Source organism: Chlorocebus sabaeus, chromosome 8 (assembly GCF_047675955.1).
Source record: "Chlorocebus sabaeus isolate Y175 chromosome 8, mChlSab1.0.hap1, whole genome shotgun sequence".
Classification (NCBI taxonomy): domain Eukaryota; kingdom Metazoa; phylum Chordata; class Mammalia; order Primates; family Cercopithecidae; genus Chlorocebus; species Chlorocebus sabaeus.
In genome coordinates, this window is record NC_132911.1 from 27092396 (window position 1) to 27116132 (window position 23737).

Below are 23737 nucleotides of genomic sequence, written 5' to 3' on the forward strand. Positions count from 1 at the left end.
AACTATGGCATAACCTGCCCTTTGTATCTCATTCTCCACAAATGGACTTCCATCAGTATATAGGTTAAGGTCAGGATTAGCTAAGGGGACTTCTAAGAGATCCTCTTGGCGGGCATAAGTCTGGGCTACAATTTGTTGGCAGTCGTGCTTGATTGGTTCCCCATCCTCTGGGAGAAAAGTAGCAGGGTTCAGGGTCACACACGTGCATATTTGAAGCACCAGTCCCTCAAGGAGTAGCGCCTGGTATCTAAGCAGGCGGTTGTCTGATAGTGATAAATTTCCTTTGGCACTTAGTATGCCATTTACATCATGAGTAGTCCAAATGGTGAGATCCTTTCTTTGTATTATTTTGATAGCTTCTGATACTAAGATGGCCACTGCCACAACTACCCATAAACAGTGAGGCCAGCCTTTTGCCACTACATCAATTTCCTTACTTACGTATGCCACTGGTTGTGGGGTTGTCCCGTGAGTCTGAGTAAGGACTCCAAGAGCTATTCCCACTCTCTCTGTGATATATAAAGAGAAGTCTTGTCCTTTGGGAAGACTTAAATCTGGAGCTTGTACTAGGGCCTGTTTTAAGGTTTTGAAGGCTGTTTCTGCCTATGGTTCCCATTCTACTAGATGAGTACTTGCCCTCTGGGTCTCCTTGATTAAAGAGTGACCTGGCCATCTCGCTGTATCCGGGAATCCATAGTCGGCAAAAGCTAGTGATCCCAAGGAACCCCCGCAACTGTTTTAATGTCTTAGGGCAAGGACAAGGCAGTATAGGCTATATTCGCTCTTTGCTGAGAGCGCTGGTTCCTCTGGCTAAGATTAGGCCTAGATATTTGATTTCTTGTAGGCAGAGCTGGGCCTTCAATTTAGATGCCGTGTACCCTTGATTAGCTAGAAAATTCAAGAGATCTAGAGTAGCCTGCTGGCATGAGGCTTCCAAACTGGTAACCATCCAGTTAAGTAAATCATCCACATACCGAAGGACCAGAGTGCCTCAACTTGAGAAGTGGCCTAGATCTTGGGCCAGTGCCTGACCAAACAGATGAGGATTATCCGTAAACCCTTGAGGCAAGATTGTCCATGTAAGTTGGGATGTGTGGTCTGTGGGATCTTCAAAGGCAAAGAGAAACTAGGAGTCAGATTGCAGGGGAATACAGAGAAGGCATCTTTGAGGTCCAGAACAATGAACCATTCTGCTTCCTCTGGTATTTGAGAGAGCAGGGTATAGGGGTTGGGTACAGCTGGATATAGAGGAATTACTGCCTCATTGATGAGTCTAAGATCTTGTACTAGTCTCCACTGAACATTTGGTTTTTGTACTCCTAGAATTGGCGTGTTGCAGGGACTGCGGCGTTTTCTTACTAAGCCTTGAACTTTTAGATGTCTAAAAATATCCTGTAATCCTTTATGAGCTTCATGCCTTAAGGGATATTGCCTTTGATAAGGAAAAGCGGTGGGGTCTTTTAGCCTGATTTGGACTGGGCAGGCATTTTTTGCCCTTCCGAATTGTCCTTCCAATGCCCAGACTTCAGGGTTGATTCCCTCCTCATGTAGGGGACAACGAATGGGTAACTTGTTCCCCATATTTATATAGATAATACATCTAGCTTTGGTTAATATGTCCCTCTCTAATAAGGGTGTGGGACTTTCAGGCATAATAAGAAAGGCGTGTGAAAAGAGAAAAGTCTCCCAATTACAACTGAGAAGGTGGGAGAAATACTTGGTTACAGGCTGTGCCATGATTCCTTGGATGGTAAAGGACCTTGAGGACAGCCATCTGGGGCAGGAGATTAACACTGAGAAGGCTGCACCTGTGTCCAGGAGGAAATCAATTTCCTGGCCCTCAATGGTTAAACTTACCTGGGGCTCAGTGAGGGTGATGATATGAGCTGGTGCTTGCCCTGGGCACCCTCAGTCCTGTTGTTGGATCATCTGGTTGGGGGCTTCTGGCCCTGAGAACCTTTGTCCTCTGGGGCAGTGTGACTTCCAGTGATTGCCTTGGTGTAGTGGACATGGGTGAGGGAGCAGCTTGTTTCTTGTTGGACAATATTTTTTAAAGTGTCCTTGCAAACCACACTGATAACAAGCCCTACTGGGTGATTGGCCTGCTCCACTTTCTGTCTTCTCTGAACCACCAAGGTTTGTGTGTCTGAGGGCCATGACTAAGGCTGCAGCCTTTCTCTTATCTCGCTTTTCCTTTTCGGCCTGTTCCTCTTGGTACCTATTGTAGAACACTGAGGGTGCCAGTTTAATAATGCCTCCAAATTTTGTTCAGGGCCCAAGGGTAACTTTTGGATCTCTCTCCTGATATCTGCGGCTGATTGGGCAATAAACTTATCTTTTAGGATCAATTGACCCTCGAGGGGGTCGGTTGACAGGGGAGTATATTTTCTTAAGACCTCCCATAGCCGCTCAAGGAAGGTAGGATTTGCTTCCTTTCCCTGAGTTATGGTGGACATCATTTAATAATTGATAGGCTTTTTCCTAATTCTCCTTAGTCCTCTTAGAACACAGGTTAACAGATGTTTGCAACTCCAGTCCCCATGATCTGAGTCTAGGTCCCAGTGGGGATCCATACTGGGGACAGCTTGCTGACCGGTAGGGAATTTGTCCCTTTCTTCAGCTGTCATTCTGTCATTTACTTGACTAAGATACCAGGTATCTTCAAACTCTCAGGCTGCAGCTAAAGCTGCGTTCTTTTCATTAAAGGGCAGGGTTTGATCTAACAATAGCATGACATCTCTCCAAGTGAGGTCAAAGGTTTGCCCTAGTCCCTGTAGGACATCTGTATACCTATCAGGATCATCTGAAAACTTCCCCAGGTCTACCTTGATCTGCTTTAAATCAGAGAGGGAGAAGGGGACATGTACCCAGGTTGGGCCAAATTCCCCTCCCCCTACAGCTTGAAGAGGACATAACCGATAGCCCGGGTGTTTTATGGTCCCTTGGAGATTTCTTTGCTTGTTTCCTTCTGGGTGGGGGAGATTAGAGGAGGCTCATCATTAACAGGAAGAGGAGCTGTAAAGAGGCTAGGATATGGAGGTAAGCTGAGAGCTCCTCCTGTGGAATGTAAATTGCAAGTTTTGCATAGTTGTGGATTATCCTTTAATGAAAAGAAAGCCTGGACATAAGGTATTTAACTCCATTTGCCTTCGCTCTTACAGAAAAGGTCAAGCCCCAGGATAGTATTGTAATTTATACTTCCCTCAGGTGAACAATTTTCCCCGTCAGAAAGAGAATATTGGGGCCAAGCCATAGTGCAGAAAAAAAAAAAGCTGCTTCTTTTTCAGAGTTTGCAGGTCAAATTAGTCCCAATGGCTTAGGATGTATTTCAAGGGTGAGCTTGTTGATGCCTGAGTGTTTCTCATCTGAAAGTAAAATACCGCCTGCAGTTTTGGTCTGCTCCCCACCCCCACCCCACCCAAGAACCTGCAATGGTCCCTGAGCCCTGCTCTTCCAAATAGTTACACTGACCGAAGCAGCAGCAGAAACACTTGTTTTCCTTCCAGACCACAAAGAGGACCGAGGAAGGTCGGATTTAGTGAAGGTCAGATTTAGTGGCCCTTACCAATGCATTCTCGAAAACCTGCACCCTTGCCTTTCCCGGAAAGCCTGACACCCATGTCTTTAGTCTGATAGCCACGCTACTTGCTTTTAACTGGATGACAGGTGCCTGGTGTTTAGCCCCTGAATTCTAAGGAAAAATAGGACAGAATAGCAAGCAAAAGGGGTCCAATGGTACTTACTGCATGGTGATATCCTAGACGAGCCACCAAGATACGTTGAGAGTTGGTTCCTGCTGGTGGGTTCGTGATCTTGCTGACTTCAAGAATGAAGCCGCGGACATTTGCGGTGAGTGTTACCGCTCTTAAAGATGGCACAGACCCAAAGAGTGAGCGGTAGCAAGGTTTATTGTGAAGAGCAAAAGGACAAAACTTCCACAGTGTAGAAGGGGACCCAAGCAGGTTGCCACTGCTGGCTGGGGTTACCAGCTTTTATTCTCTTATTGTCCCCTCCCATGTCTGTTTCTGTCCTATCAGAGTGCCCTTTTTTCAATCTTCCCCGCTACTTTTAGAATCCTGCTGATTGGTGCATTGTACAGAGCACTGATTGGTGCGTTTTACAGAGCGCTGATTGGTGCATTTTACAGAGTGCTGATTGGTACATTTTACAATCCTCTTGTAAGACAGGAAAGTTCCCCGAGTTCCCAGAAGTCCAGCTGGCCTCACCTCTCACAATGAATGATTTGCGAGTTGGGCAGCCCCCAGAATCACAGCAGATTCACAGAGACTTCCATGCAGCCAGATGGCAGAAGAAGATTTACAGACAAAAAAAGGGAATGGCCTACGGAAGTTGGAAGTGAGGTACAGAATAGCTGGATTAGTTACAGCTCAGCATTTGCCTTATTTGAACACAGTTTGAACACTCAGCAGTGTATGAATGGTTGAAGTACAGCCACTCGGATTGGCCAAGATTCAGCTATTGTTACAGGTGCTACTCCTAAGTTAGGGTTTCAGTCTTGTCTACCTGTAAAGCTAGGTTGCAGTTCGTCTACAAGGACTCAAATATAGAAGTACAGAGTCCTTCTCAGGCCATATTTAGTTTGCCTTTACACAGCTCACTCTCTGCCTTTAGCTAATTACTTCTTGAAGTCATTGGCTAGGTGGGCTGTAGACTAACTGAAGCCAAGTAGCCATAAAATGCCATACACTGGACACCATAACTCACACCCTATAATTCAACAGTGTGTCAAAGTCAAAATAGAGATGTAGAGATTAATCTCTAAATTTAATGTTTTATTTGGGAAGAAAGAGTTGCAATTTGGGGCACACACGCAGATCCGGTGGTCTTTGATATGTCCCAAGAACAAAGACAAAGCTAGAGGTTTTATGAAAAAGGAGAAATGGTGTGAATTGCTCTTTGAGAAAGTTCATTGGCACTCTAAGAGTTTGGGGAGCTGCCAAGCTCTGATTGGTGAGCAACAGCCATGGGCAAAATTGGTCCTAGAGTTGTAGCAAATTATCTGAGAAGCTAGAGTTAAAACTGGTTTCCAGTTAGAACAAGCAGTTCTAGCAGTTGGGCTTGCAGAGAATTGTTACAGTCTCACCAGTGCATCACAATGTAGCGATCTTCTTGTTAGCTGAGGTGGTACCCTGAGTCCTTTGTCTGACAACCAAAGTTAAGGAATATAGACACCAAGGATGAGGTTGGAGCCAAAGTTTAACAAAGGAAAGAAGTTTAATAAGTGAAAGAAGAAAGCTCTCTGCCACAGAGAGGGGTCCTGGAAAAATGGGTTGCTGATTCACAGTTTGGATACAGAGGTTTTTGTAAGAAATCCATATGGGGCTGGGCATCTCATTTGCATAAGGTGTGCATTTCTGGTAGTTCCACCCCATCCTCCTAGTACAGCTGCGGGCTCTTAGCTTGAGTTACTCCATTTTGCTTTGTTGCCCTTACTGTGCATGTGTCAGGGGATGGAATTTTCCATTGCGGGGATATCTGGCCAAGTCACCTGTATAACCTTTCTTATCTGTGTGGCTGTGGGTATGTCTTAGGCAAGTTCCGTTATCTGTGCTTACAACTTTATGTCACTGGCTGCACTTTTGTTTGAAATAATTTAACGGAGGACTCACCCTAACTGTCTGCCTGACTGGTTTCTTCCTTTCTCTTTTCTCAGAGTTACATTCTTGGAACAATGTTTTGAACCTTGGATGTTTTTTCCCCTTGTCTTCTCCACTCTGTTTTAGTTGAGTATAGAGTCAATTCAGATGATCAACTTCCACAAATGTGTAGCTGTTCCTGAACAGAATGAGGTCCAGCTGCTTGTTCCCATGGTCCAATAACAAGATGCAGACAAGACTGGGAAAGAAGGGAGTTTATTTCTGCAACCTGTTATGGGAGAAGGTTGAGTAACTCACCAGACTCAAAGTTGCAAGTTTTTTTCTAGTGCTTATATACATTTTAAGCTCCATGCTATGTGTGGGATTGTACCTACAAGCAAGAGTGTTTCATTCAATCTCTATCTAATCTTTAGGGTGTAGGGTCTGGAAAGCTTTCCCAAGAGTCTTGGACAGTTTCTTAATCTTAGTGGACCCTGATAGGAGGTGTATGTGTAAGAATGCTATTATTATTCAGTCAGACTTTGGGGTCTGAAAAAACCCTGGCAGGATCTTAATGGGTTTCTTTTCACAACCTACCCCTCATACTCAGGCACTAGTTTCTCCAATTCTTTGTTTAACTTATACATTCATCAAAATTATAGTAAAGGGTTCAAGGAAACTGACTGTTCTGGTTGCTAATGGAAACGTGGCCTGCCACCTAGCCAATCACTAACCAATATTGTTTCTGTAAACCATCGAGAATTCCTGTCAGATAACTTTCCAACCATCCATTCCTAGTTCCCCTTTTTTTAAAGCCTGCTTGTAACAAAGGCCAAAGAGAGCATTCCTTGTCCTTTGATTCAACAATTTCATTTTCTATGAAAGCCATTTTACTGTTCACTGCCTTCATTAAGCATCCTTAAAATTAGGAATTCATGTTTTCCAATACCAAGAATGTTCTTGTTGTATCAAGTTGCTTTTTTTTAATGACCACCTGCCCTTGTTTTATAGATTCAGTGGTATCTTCTTGCTGTATAGTTATATTCTTTCCCTAGTTCCTCTTTTTTTTATCATCCGCCATTCTACAGGAAGAAGAAATAATTTTCCCCTTGTTTTCCTACTCACCTAGTGTGTTGTAGTTATTTGTTTATACCTTGCCTCCCTTGTTCTTCTGTGAGCTTCCTATGAATAGCATCATATTTTTCCACTTTTGCATCACAGCACATAGTACAATGTCTCGCATACCTAAGATGCTCAATAGGATTGTTAAGTTGAATATTGCATTGCTTCTTAATACTGAGGAGCAGATACTGAAAGGGACGAGGAGTCTTTTGGGGGAGGTGGAAATGTTCTAAAATTGGAATGTGGTGATGCTTACACAACTGTAAATTTACTGCAAATCATTGAATCATCATAATATATAAATTTAATGCTATGTAATTGTCTTAGTCCATTTTCTGTTGCTTACAACACGATATCTGAAACTGGGTAATTTATAAAGAAAAGGAATTTATTTCTTACAGTTATGGAGGCTGAGAATTCCAAGGTTGAGGGGTTGCATCTAGTGAGGGCATTCTTGCTGGTAGGGACTCTCTGCAGAGTCTCAAGGTAGCACAGGGCATCATATGGTGAGGGGGCTCAATGTGCTAGCTCAGGCCTCACTTCTACTTCTTGTGAAGCTACTAGTCCCAATCCCATGATAACCCATTAACTCATTAACCCGTTATCCCATGGATGAATTAATCCATCCATGAAGGTGGAGCCCTCATGACCCAATCACTTCTTAAAGGCCCACCTCTCAATATTGCCACATTGGGGATTAAATTTCAACATGAGCTTCAGAGGAGACAAATGTTCAAACCATAGCAGTAATTATACCTTAAGAAAACTGTTTTAAAAAACCAAAAACTGTTGGCAAAGGTTTGGGCAAACCATTGCTGACATTGAAAAGTTGAGCAAGGCCACAGATATTAGGTATACGTCTCCTTATATAGTTGGTCCAGAGCTGACCACTGTTACCTGCAAGAGGGTGTCTGATAAAAGGTATACTTGACTATTATCAAAAATAAAGCTCCCGGGATGGAGATATTTGTTCTGTTACTCAGGGCTGGTAATTTTAACCGGCTTGCCAATTCAACTGGAATTCATCTGGAATTGGCAAGCCAGTTAAAATTACTTTCCAGACATGAGTAACAGAACAAATGCATTTGTACACATAAATACATTTGTTCTGTTACTCAGTGTATTTATTTACTGGGGCTGCTGTAACAGCAAACATAGACTGCATGGCAACAATAGAAATGTTTTCTCTCACAGCTCTGGAGGCTGGAAGTCCAAGATTAAGATGTCAGCAGGGTTGGTTCCTTCTGAGGCCTCTTTCCTTGGCTTGTTAACAGTGTTCTTCTCCCCGTGTCCTCACATGGTTGACCCTCTGTGTGTGCCTGTGTCCTAATCTTCTTATAAGGGCACCAGTCCTGTTGTTGGATTAGAGCCCATCTGTATGATCTTATTTAACTTAAATCACCCCTTAAAGACCCACTCTTCAAATACAGTCACATCCTGAGGTATTGGAAGTTAGAACTTCAATGTATGTATTTGGGATGGGGGCACACAACTTAACACAGTGATATGGTTTGAATTTGTGTCCCCACGCAAATCTCATGTCCAGCTGTAATCCCTAATGTTGGAGGAGGGCGTTGGTGGGAGGTGAGTGGATCATGGGGGTGGATTTCCTCCTTGCTGTTCTCGTGATGGTGAGTGAGTTCTCATGAGACCTAGTTTATAAAAGTGTGTAGCACTTCTCCCCTCTCTCTCTTCCTCCTGCTCCAACCATGTAAGACGTGCCTTGCTTCCCCTTCACCTTCCACCATGATTGTGAGTTCCCTGAGGCCTCCCCAGCCATGCTTCCTCTACAGCCTTCAGAACCATGAACCAATTAAATCTCTTTTCTTTATAAATTACCTGATCTGAGGTACTTCTTTATAGCAGTGTGAGAACAGACTAATACAGGAAACTTTTTAAAGGTTAGAAGATGAGATTAAGATAAAATAGAAACTAGACAGGCAGAATCAAAACCAGAAAAAACATATTCCATTCTTTTTGAAGAAGGTGAACTCATGAAAAAGTTCTTCGAGACCATGCCTGGTGCACACGAGGACAGTAATGGCCACGTGCCCACTCTTGGTTCTGACCCTTAAATGGTAAAGTCGGAAGCACCTCTGGTTGAAGCTGCTATCAGGTGGTTTCCCATGAGCAGCTTCTCCGTGGAACACATTGTGATTTACTGTATGGTTTCATATCCTCAGCTGATTGGGTCCTTGTGGACAAAGGTCCCAATTTGAACTGTGTTTGCATTTTCCGGTTCCTGGCAGTATGCCTTTCTAGTGGCTGCTTCTCAATGAATATGAACAGCATCTGTTTCCATGTGCTGCCATGACGAAATCCACAGAACGTTCCTGATGTTCTTTGTGTTTTCCAGAGGCCTTCTGAATGATGCTTTCCATAAAGGGGGCCTGGAGGGTGCCACTTCCCGGCTCATGAGAGGAGAGATCACACTTTCCCAGGTGAGGGGACATCACCACACAGAGCCCTTTGGATGGACGTTCTCTGCCTATGTGCCTATCTCCCCGAACTTAGGGCCCACCATAATAGCAAACACCCACTTTTTCTGTGAAGGCAAATGTTGTATTAATGGTATTAATGGGAATATTGCAGTCACCTTAAAACATACATGCTAATACATTGTGGCAACTGGTGAATGAAAACTGTGATGAAGCTATTGGGAAGAACATTATTGAATTATTGACTTTATTTAATCCATAAAAAAACCTCAGTAATATTGTTGGAAGGTAAGAAGGAGGGAAATGCTATATATTTTATTCTCCTTCTTCTTTTTCTGAGACAGGGTCTTACTCTATTGCCTAGGCTGCAGTGCAGTAGCACAATCATGGCTCACTGCAGCCTTTACCTCCTGGGCTCAGATGATCCTCTCACCTCAGCCTCCCAAGTAGCTGGGACTACAAGCACACATCACCATGCCCAGCTGTGTTTTGTATTATTATTATTATTGCTAGAAATGGGATTTCACCATGTTACCCAGACTGGTCTTGAACTCCTGGTTTCAAACAATCCGCTCACCTTGGTGTTCCAAAATGCTAGGATTACAGGTATAAGCCACCATGCCCAGCCTATATTTTCAATGAACATACAGAATTTAGAGTGAATTTCTAGTAATTGCTATGAAAATCCTGCGTTTCATTCAGACTCCTTTAGTGGTTTCTGATAGTCTGTGTGTAACTTCTAGGAAACCGGCACGGCTAGAGGGAAGAAGCCTGGAAGACTAAATTATGTCATGCTAAAGTCTATTTACACTTGACTTGTCTTAAAAAAAAAGTCTTATCTTGGGAATGAATGTCATCTTTTAACTTTTCATGTATGTATACTATACAGACAGAAAAGTACACATAGCGTATAGCTTGATGACTTTCCACATATTGAGTATACTGCTGTCACCAGCACCCAGATCAAGAAACAAAACATTCTCAGCACTGTAGGCAACACATATCCCCGCTCTGGACACCATCCCTCCAAGAGTCGTACCTTTCTGACTTCTATCCCAACAGAACATTTTACCTGTTTTGGACTTTATGTAAATGGAATGGTGCAGATCAGCCCTTTTGTGTCTGTCATCTTTTGCTCAACATTGTATGAGTGAGACTCATAGTTGTTGCATGCTGCCATAGATCATTTTATTCTCATTGCTGCATGGCATTCCATCACATTCATATACCCTAATCTATCCATTCTTCTATTGATGGGGGCCTGGGTAGTTTTCAGTTTGGGACTATTACAAATAGTGCTGCTATGATGATGTATAGATATCACAATCCATTCTGCTATTAGTGAGTGTATTAGTTTGCTAATACGATTGTATTTGTGTCTTATATAGCACCTTCAGCTGCTACCTACAGCAAACATGCCATAGACTGTGTGGCTTAAATAAGAAACGTGTATAGCTCACAGTTCTGGAGGCTGGGAGGTCCAAGATGAAGGCACTAGCAGGTTCAGTGTCTGGTGAGGGCTCTCTTCTTGGTTTGCAGATGGCCACCTTCTTACTGTATCCTCACATGGTAGAAAGCAGAGAAAGAGGGGAAAAAAGCAAGTTCTTGGCTGTCTTCTCCCTGTGTCCTCACATGGTCATCCCTCTGTGTGTGTCTATGTCCTCATCTCCTCTTCTTATGTGGGCACCAGTCATACTGGATTAAGATTCATCATAATGACTTCATTTTACCTTAAATACCTCTTTAAAGGCCTGGTTTCCAAATATAGTCACATCATGAGGCTCTGGGGGTTAGGACTTCAACACAGGAATTTTTAGAGGACACAGTTTAGCCCATAACAGTGTACATTTGGGTAGTTTCCAGTTTGGGGCTTGCTATGGTCCAAGTGTTTGTGTCCCCCCAAAATCCCTATGTTGGAATCCTAACCCCCAAGGTGATGTAATTAAGAGGTGGGGCCTTCAGGATGTAATTGGGTCATGAGGGTGGAACCCTCAGGAGTGAGATCAGTGCACTTATAAAAGAGATCCCACAGAGCTATCGAGCCCCTTCTGCCATGTGAAGACAGCAAGAAGGTGCCATCTGTGAAAGAGAAGGCAGGCCCTAACCAGACACCAAATCTGCTGGAGCCTTGATCTTGGACTTCCCAGCCTTCAGAACTGTGAGAAATAAATTTCTGCTGTTTATGAGACACCCAGACTCTGGTCTTTTGTTATAGCAGCTGAGATAGGCTAACAGTATAGCAACTAAGATGGGCTCTTAGGGATAGCACTGCTATGACTGTGGGTGAATATAATACAGTCTGTCCATTCTGTTGTTAGTGGGCGTTTGGGTGGTTTCTGGTTTGGGACTCCTAGGAAGAGTACTGGGTGGTTTCTGGTTTGGGACTCCTAGGAAGAGTACAGCTATGAACATTTTTGGCCATGTGTTTTGGAGAATATATGTTGGCATTTCCAGTGGGTATGTGTCCAGGAATGGAATTGCTTGGTCACAGGGAATGCATATGTTTAGATATAGTAGCTCCTGCCAGAGCTTTTCTGAATGGCTGTACAAATTGTCCCCTCACTTCACTTTGACAGTGGATACCACTCATGGAAGAAAACTGCAGGAAGTGCTCCGAGACCTCTGAAGTCTGCCTCCCCAAGAATTTCTCTGTAAATGAAATCTTTGGCAAGGCGATTTCAGCCAGAAAGATCAACCGCCCCATGCTCCAGGCAGCTCTCATGCTCAGGAAGAAAGGTAAGGATCTGATACTGGCCATTCTCAGACCTGACCACACAGAACCCTTGGGAGCATTAGGTCAGAATCCATAGAAGTGAGTTTTAAGATCACAGATCTTCTGAGCCATGATGGAAAGCCTCTTTAAACATGGCCCCAGAGCAAGTTTTATTCAATGGCAAAAGCAGCACTATTAGAATAGCTGGAAAAATGGCAGAATTTTACTTAATAAAGCAACTGATGCCCGTGACTGCCTTGTGAGCATCATTCTCCCCTTCAATGGCACATTAGTAATGACCCAAATGACACAATCTTTTGTCACAGTGATTAAAAAACAAGGCCTTTTTAGCAACTGTGATTTTCTCAGCCTCTGGGTATCAGAGTGTCCAAGCTATGAGTTGGCTGACATGGGCTCAGATTATGTCACATAGTCTAAGACATGAGGTCAAGTTAATCCATAGGCATTGACTTGGTGTGAGCACCTGACTCTTGTCATAGGCATACTTGAAACCATTCCACCCTCTTATCAGTAGACTTACCTGGTTGTGGCTGAGCCATCCTGTGTCTGCAATTCCTCCCTCCTATTGCGTGGGAAGAGTCTCACCATCAACTCTTCAGTGTCTTCTTTCCAGCCTTGCCTAGTTCTCACCCTCGCTGGTTAGGCAGATAAAGCCAGAGGATAATCCTATCTCTATGTACAGTTCTCTAGTTTTGAAATAAGAACCTAGTCCCTGATTGCCAAGGCAGGTATTCTGGAATTTAGTCAAGCAGAGTTTTCAGTAGCATGGACTAGCTGGACCTTCGCCTTGTGGCTCTGGGCGGCTCCTAACTTGCCTGAGCTTGTTTGCTGATCTGTGAATCTGGGAGGGGAATATCAGCCCTGTCCACCCCTGAGGTGGTAGAGATCAAACGAGCTGATGAATGTAAGAGTGCTGCTCCACTGCTGTCAAGGAGGAAGGAGGGTAGTGTCTCCATCTGGGCTTCTGAAGGCCTTGAATGAACACAGCTCACGCTTGTGTCTGTGTCAGAGGTGTTCATGGGTCAAGATGATTATTTTCCAATTTGTCGGTTGAAAGCTGGGCATAAGAGATTGATAAAAGTGAGCACAACCTGCTTGGCCCATCATTGGGGTCCCCTGGGGGCATCTGGAGCATCTCAGGGCAAAGGTCTATAGCTGGTCCATCTACTGGTGGCTTTTTGCTCAGGATTCACAACTGCCATCCTCACCAACACCTGGCTGGATGACCGTGCTGAGAGAGATGGCCTGGCCCAGCTGATGTGTGAGCTGAAGACACACTTTGACTTCCTGATAGAGTCGTGTCAGGTGGGAATGGTCAAACCTGAACCTCAGATCTACAGGTTTCTACTGGACACCCTGAAGGCCAGCCCCAGTGAGGTACGGAGACACTTCCTTACGGTGGAGAAGGATGTTCAGAGATATTGCAACCAGAGAAAAACTGAGCAGTGAGCAGGTGGAATACATCTCGGGCCTGGCAGGACAGCTCTGAGTCCACTTCTCCCAGACCATGGCTTCTCCTAAAAGACTGTTACCCATTCTTTGATCTAGAAAGTTCTCCCAGAGGTGGGCATTTGGCTTCATTGTATAGCTCTTACAGAACTTTGGTCAAAATAGGCATCAGTAAAAGCTGTTTTAGCCCAGTTGCCTCAGTTTACTTACAAAGAAATGGAGATCCTAGGAGACTTGCAAGGCCACAAGACTAGTAGTCAGGTTCATCCCCACAAAGGGTGAGAGGGGATGGGCTCCGGTATAGCCACGGTCTGCCACCAGGCACCCTGTGCCCTGAGTCTGTCTCCAGAGATCACCTATCCTAAAGCTCTCTTCTCTTTGGGTGTCCCTACTTTAATCTGCAAAAGGTGATTGGATGGAGATTAAATTCTTTTCCCTCACATTTCCAACCCTCCACCTCCCCACAAGCTGATCAGAGCAAACCTTGGAGTCCTCGCCATGCTCCATCCTGGGACCTCTCCTTTCTCCTCCTGGACTTTGCTTCTGCTCTTCTCAGTGCCTGCAGTCAGCCTCAGAGCAGGGCTGTGAATCTAGGCCTGCACAGGAATATATCAGTCTTCCTATCGATGGCTTCCAGGTTGGATGAGCTGCTTAGAATTCTAGACTTCCCTTGGCCAAGATGGTAAATGCATGCACCCGTGCTTTCTATGACTTCCAGGATTTTTCTTTTTATTTATTGTTTAACTAATTAATTTACTTTTTCTTAGAGACAGAGTCTCACTCTGTCACCTAGGCTGGAGTGCAGTGGTATGATCATAGCTCACTGCAGCTGCAAACTCCTGAGCTCAAGTGATCCTCCTGCCTCAGCCTCCCAAGTGGCTGTGACCACACGTTCATGCCACCATGCATGGCTAATTTTTTACTTTTTGTTGTAACGAGGGGTCTCACTATATTGTCTATGCTAGTCTTGAACTCCTGGTTTCAACCAATCCTTCCAGTCTCCCAAAGTGCTGGGGTTACAGGTGTGAGCCACCAAGCCCAGCACTTTCTTACTACATACAAATTTTTGATTCATTAAAAATCTATCTGGGGGTAAGATGTAAAGTAAGGATCCACTTTATTCCCCTGAACAGTTAACCAGTCATACCAAGGCCATTAAACAATGTTCCTTACCAATTGGACATGATACTTTTCTTAGAAACTAAATTCTTATGTGTATTTGAGTCTATTTCATACGTATGTCTGTTTCTTTTCTAGTGCCAAATTTCTACCTTTTGTAACTTCATCAATTGTTTGACTCTAAGCCCTCACTACAGTTCTTTTCCAGACACGTTTTTTGGTCTACTGATGCCTGTTCATTTTCCCAGATGAATTTTAATGTCACCTTGATAAGTGTGTATCCTCTCCTAATCCTCTTGCAATTTCAGAAGTGGCTGAAGCCAGTAGGTCTGTGTGGGGTCGTATGTACCTGTGTTTTCATGCGTATGTGATGTCATTAAATGCTTTCCATTTTCGCAGTAGATGGTTACAAAAGAAAAAGAGTTTTTAATCTCATCATAAAATAGCCCCTGTTTGCATTCTGGTGAGTTTCTTTCTGGGATTCTTCCATGCTGTTTTGGGCTTAGGTCGTCTTCTTGGATGACGTGGGGTCTAATCTGAAGCCAGCCCGTGACTTGGGAATGGTCACCATCCTGGTCCAGGACACTGACACAGCCCTGAGGGAACTGGAAAAAGTGACCGGAATCCAGGTAATTTGACTTCCGAGCAAGCCAAGCTTCCTGCAATTGTCTGTGGTTTCTGGACTCAGGAGAAAACCACGAGTAGAGAAACTGCTGTCCATGGAGTCCCTGTATGACTCCCGGGTGCCACTGGTTGGAAGTCCGTCACTCGCCGTGCAGTCAGCATGATGTCCCTAAGGAGCATCTTGTCTCTTTCTCTGCAGTCAGTGAACAGGGAGACAAGAATTTATACTAGTGTTAGTGCCAGTGCCAGCAAGAGTGGGATGTTCAAGGCCATCCTGACTTCACTTTTGAGAGTAAGTGTGGAGAACGTTTACCCTAAGCTTCAGGGACCCTACCTGGCATGCCCGAGTGTGCTGCTGGCACTCAGGTGCAGCCCTTTAGTTCCACCCAGCTCAGAAGGAAGCCTCTTAAGAAAAGCCTGTCCCTCCCTGAGGTGGATGGGACAGCTGTCATGATGCCTCTGGGGTTGCCTGGGGATTAGCCTGCTCATCCAGGTCTGAGGCACCTTTCTTTTTTTGGGTTGACCTAAAATCGCTGATCTCACCTAGTCCACAGCCTCCTGCAGAAGTACAGCACCCTCGTCCTGTGAGCACAGGGAGGAAGAGGCAGGAGAGAGCTGGCACTGAGCTGAGGCTACCACACATCCAAGGATGCACAGCCATTGCCTCAAAGGGAACTGAGTTAGTTTGCTCGGGCTGCCATAACAAAGTACTACAGACTGTGTGGCTTCAACAAGAGACACGTATTCGCTCACTGTTCTGGAGGCTGGAAGTCCAAGATCAAGGTGCCAGCAGGATTGGTTTCTCCTGAGGCCTCTCGGTTTGCAGATGACCACCTTCTCCCTGTGTCCTCACTTGGTTTTTCCCTGTGTCGTTCTGCTTCCGAACTTCCTCTGTTTATGAGGATACCAGTCTGATTGCACTAGGGCCCACCCTAATGACCTCCTTTAACCTTAGTTACTTCTGTAAAGGCCTCATCTCCAAATATAGTCGTATTCTAAAGTATTGGGGGCTAAGGCTGGGCGCAGTGGCTCACTCCTGTAATCACAGCACTTTGGGAGGCCGAGGTAGGCAGATCAGTTGATGTCCGGAGTTGGAGACCACCCTGGCCAACATGGCTACACCCTGTCTCTACTAATAATATAAAAATTTAGCCAAGCATAGTGGTGGGCACCTGTAATCCCAGCTACTCTGGAGTCTGAGGCACAAGAATAGCTTGAACCCAGGAGGTGGAGGTTGCAATGGTTCAAGATTGTGCCACTGCACTCCGACCTGGATAACAAGAGCGAGACTCTGTCTCCAAAAACAAACAAACAAAAAAGTACTGGGCACTAAGACTTTAACATGTGAATTTTGAGAGTGATACAGTTCAGCCCATGATAAGATTGATTTTTTTTGTCTTTAATGAATAAATTAAAATGTACACCCAATGACTCCATAACCTTGAAGTATCTTGTCCAAGCTTTGTTCATTTGTCCTTCTACAAACCTGCAAGTCCCAGGCAACAGAGAAGAAAGCGCATCAGACTTGGGGTCAGGGAACCCATGTGCCTGTGTCACTTGCTAGGTCTGTCCCTTCAGCATACCTGAGCCACAGATACCTGTCTTGTGAAACTGGGAAAGTAAATCATATCTCACTTCTCTTTGTCTCAGGGTAGGAGGAAGAGGAAGATAGAAGGAAAAATGAACATCATCCCCCTTCTATTTTTTTCATTGTGGAAAAACACATATAATATAAAATTTACCACCTTTGTGTGTGTGTGTGTGTGTGTGTGTGTGTGTGGACAGTTCAGTGATGTTAAGAACACGCACATTGTTGTGCAGTCATCACCACCAGTCACCTCCAGAACTTTCTCATCTTCCCCACATGAAACTCTGCACCATCAAACACCAACTCCCCATTCCCCCTGCCCCGGCCCCTGGTACCCACCATCCTGCTTTTTTCCTCTGTGAACTGGATTCCCGTAGGGACCTAATGTAAGTAGAATCACAATATTTGTCTTTTTGTAACCGGCTTACTTCATTTTAGCATAATGTCTCCAGGGTTCACCCATGTTGTGCCATGGGTCTGAATTTCCTTTTTAGGATAGAATACTAACTACTCCACTGTATGGATAGACCACATTGGGTTTATCCACTCAGCTATTCAAGGACGCCTGACTTGCTTTTGCCTCCTGGCTATTGAGAATAGCGCTGCTATGAGCGTGGGTTTGCACGTATCTCTTTGAGGCCCTGTTTTCAATGCTTCTGGGTGTATACCTAGGATTGGAATTGCTGGATCATATGGAAATTCTATTTTTCTTTTATTTATTATTATTATTTCTTTTTTCAGATGGAGTCTTGCTCTGTTGGCCAGGCTGGAGTGCAGTGGCACAATATTGGCTCACTGCAACCTCCGCCTCCCGGGGTCAAGCAATTTCTGGCTAATTTTTGTATTTTTAATAGACACAGAATTTCCCCATGTTGGTCAGGCTGGTCTTGAACTCCTGACCTCACATGATCCACCTGTCTTGGCCTCCCAAAGCATGAGGATTACAGGCGTGAGCCACTGTGCCTGGCCAAAATTCTATTTTTGAATTTTTGAGGAAATGCTGTGCTGTTTTTCACAGCAGCTATACCCTTTTGTATCCCCACAGAAAAATCACCCCTTTTTAAACAGGGGAGCCTATGTCTCTCAGAGGAAGGCAGTGGGCGTCAGTCATGAACAGGCTTTGTAAATTGCACAAACATACAAGAGGATCATTAAAGTAGGAACCCCCCACTTTTCCCACCCCCAAAAGCAGAGGCATCCCCTGGTGTGTGATCTAGGAAACTGAGGACACATGGCAGGAGGGGCCCTAAGGGGCACCGGCCCTGCTCACGGGCCTTGGCTCCCCTGACTATGGACTTATGACCATCAGGGGACACCAGGATGCCCTCCCCCATCATGCTGAGTACCTCCCTGCCCCCAGGTCTTCTCCAGATGCCACAGAGGTGGGGAGACTCATCTCCTGTGTCCCCCTCTGCAGACGCCCAGGCAGAGTCTCCTATGGTTATAAAGAAGGTAGATTTCTTAGCTTGTGTCCCCATTTTAGAGGTAACAAAACTGAGTCACTGAGGAGAATGAATTTTTTCTTGGGTTACACCTTTAGGACTAAAAGTGACCATTCCAGCAATAGGATTCACAGCGTGTCCAGCAGCAGAGTTCACGCATAAGGTGATATTCACACACGTGTGCTCAGTAGCAGGCTCCTTGTTATTTCTGCCTCAGGGAAACTGATTCCAGTAAGGTATAAAAGCTACCATAAGGACTGCTTGTTCAGGAATTTCCTATTTACTGAGACGGGTTAGTCTAAGCCCTCAAGGACTCCTGAGAACAGGCCTGGGACCTGCTGGTGGAAGGCTATTAGGGGCTAGACTGTGTCCCCCAAAATTAATACAGTGAAGTCCTAACCGCTAATACCTCAGGATGTGACTGGGTCTGAAAAAAGGGCACTCAAGGAGGTAATGAAGTTAAAATGAGGTCACAAGGCTGAGCCCTAATCTCATCTGACTGGTCTCTTTAGAAAAAGCAGAGATTAAGGACAGGAGCTGTGGCTCACTCCTGCATTCCCAGCACTTGAGGCCAGGAGTTCAAGGCCAACCTGGGCATCATAGTAAGATCCTGTCTTTAAAAAAAAAAAAAAAATAGCTGGCCATAGTGGTGCACACCTGTAGTTCCACATACTTAGGAGGCTGAGGTGGGAGGATCCCTTGAGCCAAGGAGGTCAAGGCTGCAGTCAGCTGTGATCACATCAGTGCATGCCAGCCTGGATGACAGAGCAGAGACCACCAAAAAAGGGAGAAGAGGTAGAGATTAGGACACACACAGAGAGGTGCCAGGAGCATGAGGACACAAGGGAAAGTTCATATGAAGACACAAGGAGAAGACGGCTGTCTGCCAGCCAAGGAGAGAGGCCTCAGGAGAAACCAGCCCTGCCAGCACCTTGTTCTTGGACTTCCAGCCTCCAGAACTGTGAGGAAATACATATCTGTTCTTGAAACCACATACACTCGTATTTAGTCATGGCAGCCGGAGCAAACTAATACAAAGGCCCAGAAAGTTTGATTTTGGCCAACTTGAAGGAGAGACCTTTCGACAGAGGGGAGCGGTCATGGAGTGACTGCTCTGTGAGCTTTGCATGGTGTCCCACATGAGCCTGGGCGACCATCTGAGGAGCTGCCACAGAAGCGAATAATATTAATTAAAGTCCAAACTCTCTGGCTTAGAGAAAGTGATTTTTGCTTCTTGCTTATATGAAGTTCAGTGGGCAGTGGCCAGGGGCTTTGCCTCACACAGTCATTTGGGGATCAGGGTGATGGAGGATGCACTGTCTTCTACATGTGGTTTTCGAGGTCACACTGGACACCCGGCCGGAAGATGGGGAGTTAGGAATGTAGAGAATTGTGTGGGGGTTTTAATGTGCCAGGCTGCACTCTTCCATCTGCGTCCATTAGCCAGAACTCAGTCCTGGGGCTCCACTTAACCTGAAGGCAGGAGGGATAATGGAGTCTGGCTGTGCTGGCAGGAGAGGGAGATGGGCTGGTCAGTCTCCAGCAGGGCTCAGGATGGAGCGGCAAAGGTGATCTCTGAGGCCTCCTGGCACCAGTACTCGGGAGAGCCTTTCACCGAAGGAGGCTATGGCAGTCTCTCACTGTACCTTTCCTGCTTACAGCTTCTCAATACCCCGGCCCCTCTGCCGACCTGTTGCAATCCAAGTGACATGAGCCATGGGTACGTGACAATAAAGGTGAGTCAGTTTTGTCTTTCAGTCAGCTGAGTGCTGTCCCACCAGATCACCTAAAACAACCAGCAGAGACGCCCAGGAGACTGAGCTGGGATGATCACCTGAACCTAAGCCTGGGAGGTGGAGGTTGCAGTGAGCCATGATCACACCACTGTATTCCAGCCTGGGTGATGGAGTGAGACCCTGTCTCAAGCAAAAAAAAAAAGAAAAGGTGACCAGCAGTGACATTTGTTAAATATCAAGGGTGGTTGAACATCCGCTATTTATAAGGAAATGATATTTCCTGCAAATCTCATTCCTCAGATATCAATGAAAGACAGACCCTGCCTCAGATTCTGTAAAGCAGTGTGACTGATGTGACCAAACCCCCGCAGAACAGCAGGCTAGGGGGCTTGGGCAGCCTGGCGGGGGCTAAAGCATACACACAGCTGGCCTGTGTTGGGGGAGAACATGTTTTCATTCAACAGGCATGTCCCCGCACTGTCCAAAAGAGAAACTTCCAGTGTGGGGCACAGCTTGGAGTCATCTGAGATACAGCCAAGTGGAATTGTTCCCCGTGAATTTCTACAATGTGGCTCTGATTGTTCTCCTGCATTTCCTTTAGGATAGTGGAGATACGTAATTGGGGTAAGAACAGGGCACTTTGATTATTTGGTTCATTTGGCTGGACTCCACCGTAATAGTCAGGGCTGGTTAGTGGCTGTTACAAACACCCTGTCCCTTTCAGTGGCTTCACACCAAGTGTGTTTCTCGCCTACAGCACAGTGCAGTGCGGTGGGCTCTGTCCACGCAGCCATTCAAACCACCAGGCTCCTTCTCTCTGCTGCCTCCACCTTCCTCAAGGCCCATGTCATTCAGGCGAAGGGAGAGAGGCCACGCACAGGAGGTTCCTGTGAGCCCTGGATGCAGCACCTTCTGGATCAAACCTCCTGGATGCAGGGTGTTTGTTACAGCCACTAACCAGCCTTGACTATTATGGTGGGATCCAGCCAAATGAACCAAATAATCAAAGTGCCCTGTTCTTACCCCAATTACATATCTCCACTATGCTAAAGGAATTGCAGGAGAACAATCAGAGTCACATTTCCCCTGGGAGACACTGGCCGGAGCTCAGTTGTATGGCCACAGCGACTGTAGGGGGGGAGGTGCTCTGCAAGATGCTACCATGTGCCTGAAAGAAGAGGGAACACAGACCTTTTCAAGCCCTCACAGTCTCTGCCACACCCATAGCCCCCAAAAAGACTGTGGCTGTGGCAAAGCTTGAACAGATTTCATATTTAAGAAGTAAACAGCTCTTAATGAAACACTCATGGTATTGAGATAGCCAGGTGGGAGGGGGTCCCCAGAGAAACTCCAAACAGCCTGCGCACTGGGGTGGAACCTCAGAAAGTTCTTGCCCTTTGCAGCAGGGAGGAGCCTGGCCCCTCCTCTTCCTGTGTGGAAACTGAGATTCCAACAGTGAGGCAGGAAGTGCTCTGGCAGGGAGCTCTGGCTTTGCAGAGTCCCTGTTTCCCCTTTTTCACCTTTTCACCCAATAAAACCCTGCTGTTTACTCACGCTTCAAATTGTCTGCAAGCCTATATTTTCATGACCGTGGGACAAGGACCCCGTCTTTAGCTGAACTAAGGAAAAGTCTTGCAATGGTATTCTGCACATGACCATGAATATTATGCTCTGCACAATATCAGCCCCCTGTTTAATATACTGAAAACGCATCACAACAGCACCAGAAATTCTGAGAGTATGGGGGCCTTGCAGAGAGGAAAGAGAAGTGTGTTGTTTTGTTTTCCAACATCATAATCTTTGCAGATTTCTTAGGTTTTGGTGAGAGCCACCTGTTTTTATTGAGTAAGTTGACCAGGGCCTCTTCTCAGCCATTTTCATCTAACACTGGGGTCCTTCACTGAGAAATCTGGGTCATGTGTGATCCAGCAATGGACTGAAATGGCCCTGGCATTCTGTAGACGCTGTGGGGCCTGGGTCCACTGGGCCTGGTGCTTCGTCGCTGCCCACTCCTCTTTCCCTTCCACAGCCCGGGGTCCGTCTGCATTTTGTGGAGCTGGGCTCCGGCCCTGCTGTGTGCCTCTGCCATGGATTTCCCGAGAGCTGGTATTCTTGGAGGTACCAGGTGAGGAAAACTGGGGAAGGTGCAGCCGGTCAGGGTGAGGTGGAGGGAGTCTAGATGGTGTGGCCTGATGTGGACTGTCGTGAGGAAGCTGAAACCTTACAGTGGAGCATTGTCTCCAAAGTGTGACCAGGTCAGGGCAGGAGGGTGACTCCAGACCTCAGGGCTGTGCTAGGCCACGAGGCACCTTTGCAGATTAGAAAAGGGCAGACTTCTTTAAGACATTCCATGCCCCCTGCTGGCAACTCTCTGTAATGAGTACAGAAAGCTGCAAGAGCTTTGCCAGAAAAGATGCTCTCTTAGATGTGGCATTTCTCTGGTGCACAAGCCCCGCCACCACCCACAGCAGCCCTGTATAAATGGGCTCATTGCAGCCCCATGGCAAAGATACTAGGTAGTGCCTTGTGGCTCTTTCATTTGAGCCATTTACAGGAAGAAGGGGATGGAGGGAAGCAAAGAGGGAGTATCCGCCTAGAACTAATGGGACCGTGCTGGAGTGTGCCTGTTTGTTTTCTAGATCCCTGCTCTGGCCCAGGCAGGTTACCGGGTCATAGCTATGGACATGAAAGGCTATGGAGAGTCGTCTGCTCCTCCTGGTGGGTGCGCTGTCTTGCAGCTGTCTTGTGCTGGTCTTGCCTTCTACCTGCCTGAGTGCTCCACGCCTCAGTGCTTTCCCTGGTCCCAGATCAGAGTAGCCTTCCCCTTAAGAGAGTCTGACTTCACCTCTTTCCTCTCCTACAGTGCCCTGTGTCTCTGCACTTTGGGCCTCAGATGCCCCTGCCCCCACGCTCTGAATGAATACAGCAGCCCCAAAGACCCATGCTCCATGGGATCTCCCACTGATCATGGGGGATGGCGGACATAGAATGTACCATCCATCTCCAGAACGTTCTTCATCTTGCAAAACTGAAAGGCTGTATTCAGTCCTCAGTTCTTCCTCTTCCCAGCCCCTGGCAACCCCCTTTCTACTTTTTGTCTCTATGAATCTAACTCCTCTAAAGACCTCATATAAGTGGAATCATATAGTATTTCTGCTTTTGTGCCTGGCTTCTTTCACTTAGCGTAATGTCCTGAAGTTGCCTCCATGTTACAGATGGCAACACAATTTCCTTTCTTTTTTTTCTTTTTTTTTGGGGGGGGGGTTTTTGTTTTTGTTTTTGTTTTTTTGAGACAGAGTCTCACTCTGTCACCCAGGCTGGAGTGCAATGGCGTGATCTCGGCTCACTGCAACCTCTGCCTCCCAGGTTCCAGTGATTCTCCTGCCTCAGCCTCCCAAGTAGCTGGGATAACACATGTGTGCCACCACACCCAGCTAATTTTTGGATTTTTAGTAGAGACCTACTTTGCTGGGTACATTTATCTTTCAGTTCTTGTAACTTTTCATGAATTATTTCTTTGATATTTTTTTCTCTTGGATTTTCTCTATTTTTGTTCTTTTTCTTTTTGCTTTCTGGAATTGCTATTGTTAAAATACTGTTATTGTTAAAATTGCTATTATTTAAAAATCATACTACCCATTGATTTGGGTACTCATATGACCCAAAGCAATCTACAGATGCAATGCAATTCCTGTCAAAATCTCAATGGCATTTTTTACAAAGATAGAGACAGTAATTCTACAGTTCTTATGGACCCACAAAAGACCGCAAATAGACAAAGCAACCTTTAGAAAGAATAAAAAAGCTGGAGGCATTTGAAGCACACTTCCTGATTTCAAACTATATTACAAGTCTATAGTATGATACAAACAGTGCGATACAAACATA

General features: G+C 45.7%; 1 protein-coding gene across 3 annotated transcripts in view; it reads left to right on the forward strand.

Annotated features, from left to right (window-relative positions):
* The window catches only part of EPHX2 (epoxide hydrolase 2), a 55760-nt gene that overhangs the window by 4212 nt on the left and 27811 nt on the right, over positions 1–23737 (forward strand). The window contains exons 2-8 of one of the 3 annotated variants that reach the window (XM_007961995.3): positions 9076–9160; positions 11734–11893; positions 13078–13268; positions 14966–15088; positions 19775–19849; positions 21879–21974; positions 22489–22567. In XM_007961995.3, coding sequence (XP_007960186.3) covers positions 9076–9160; positions 11734–11893; positions 13078–13268; positions 14966–15088; positions 19775–19849; positions 21879–21974; positions 22489–22567 — 809 coding nt within the window. The remainder of the gene's footprint in view (positions 1–9075; positions 9161–11733; positions 11894–13077; positions 13269–14965; positions 15089–19774; positions 19850–21878; positions 21975–22488; positions 22568–23737) is intronic. The other 2 variants (XR_012093669.1, XM_007961996.3) reach the window with 2 other exon arrangements.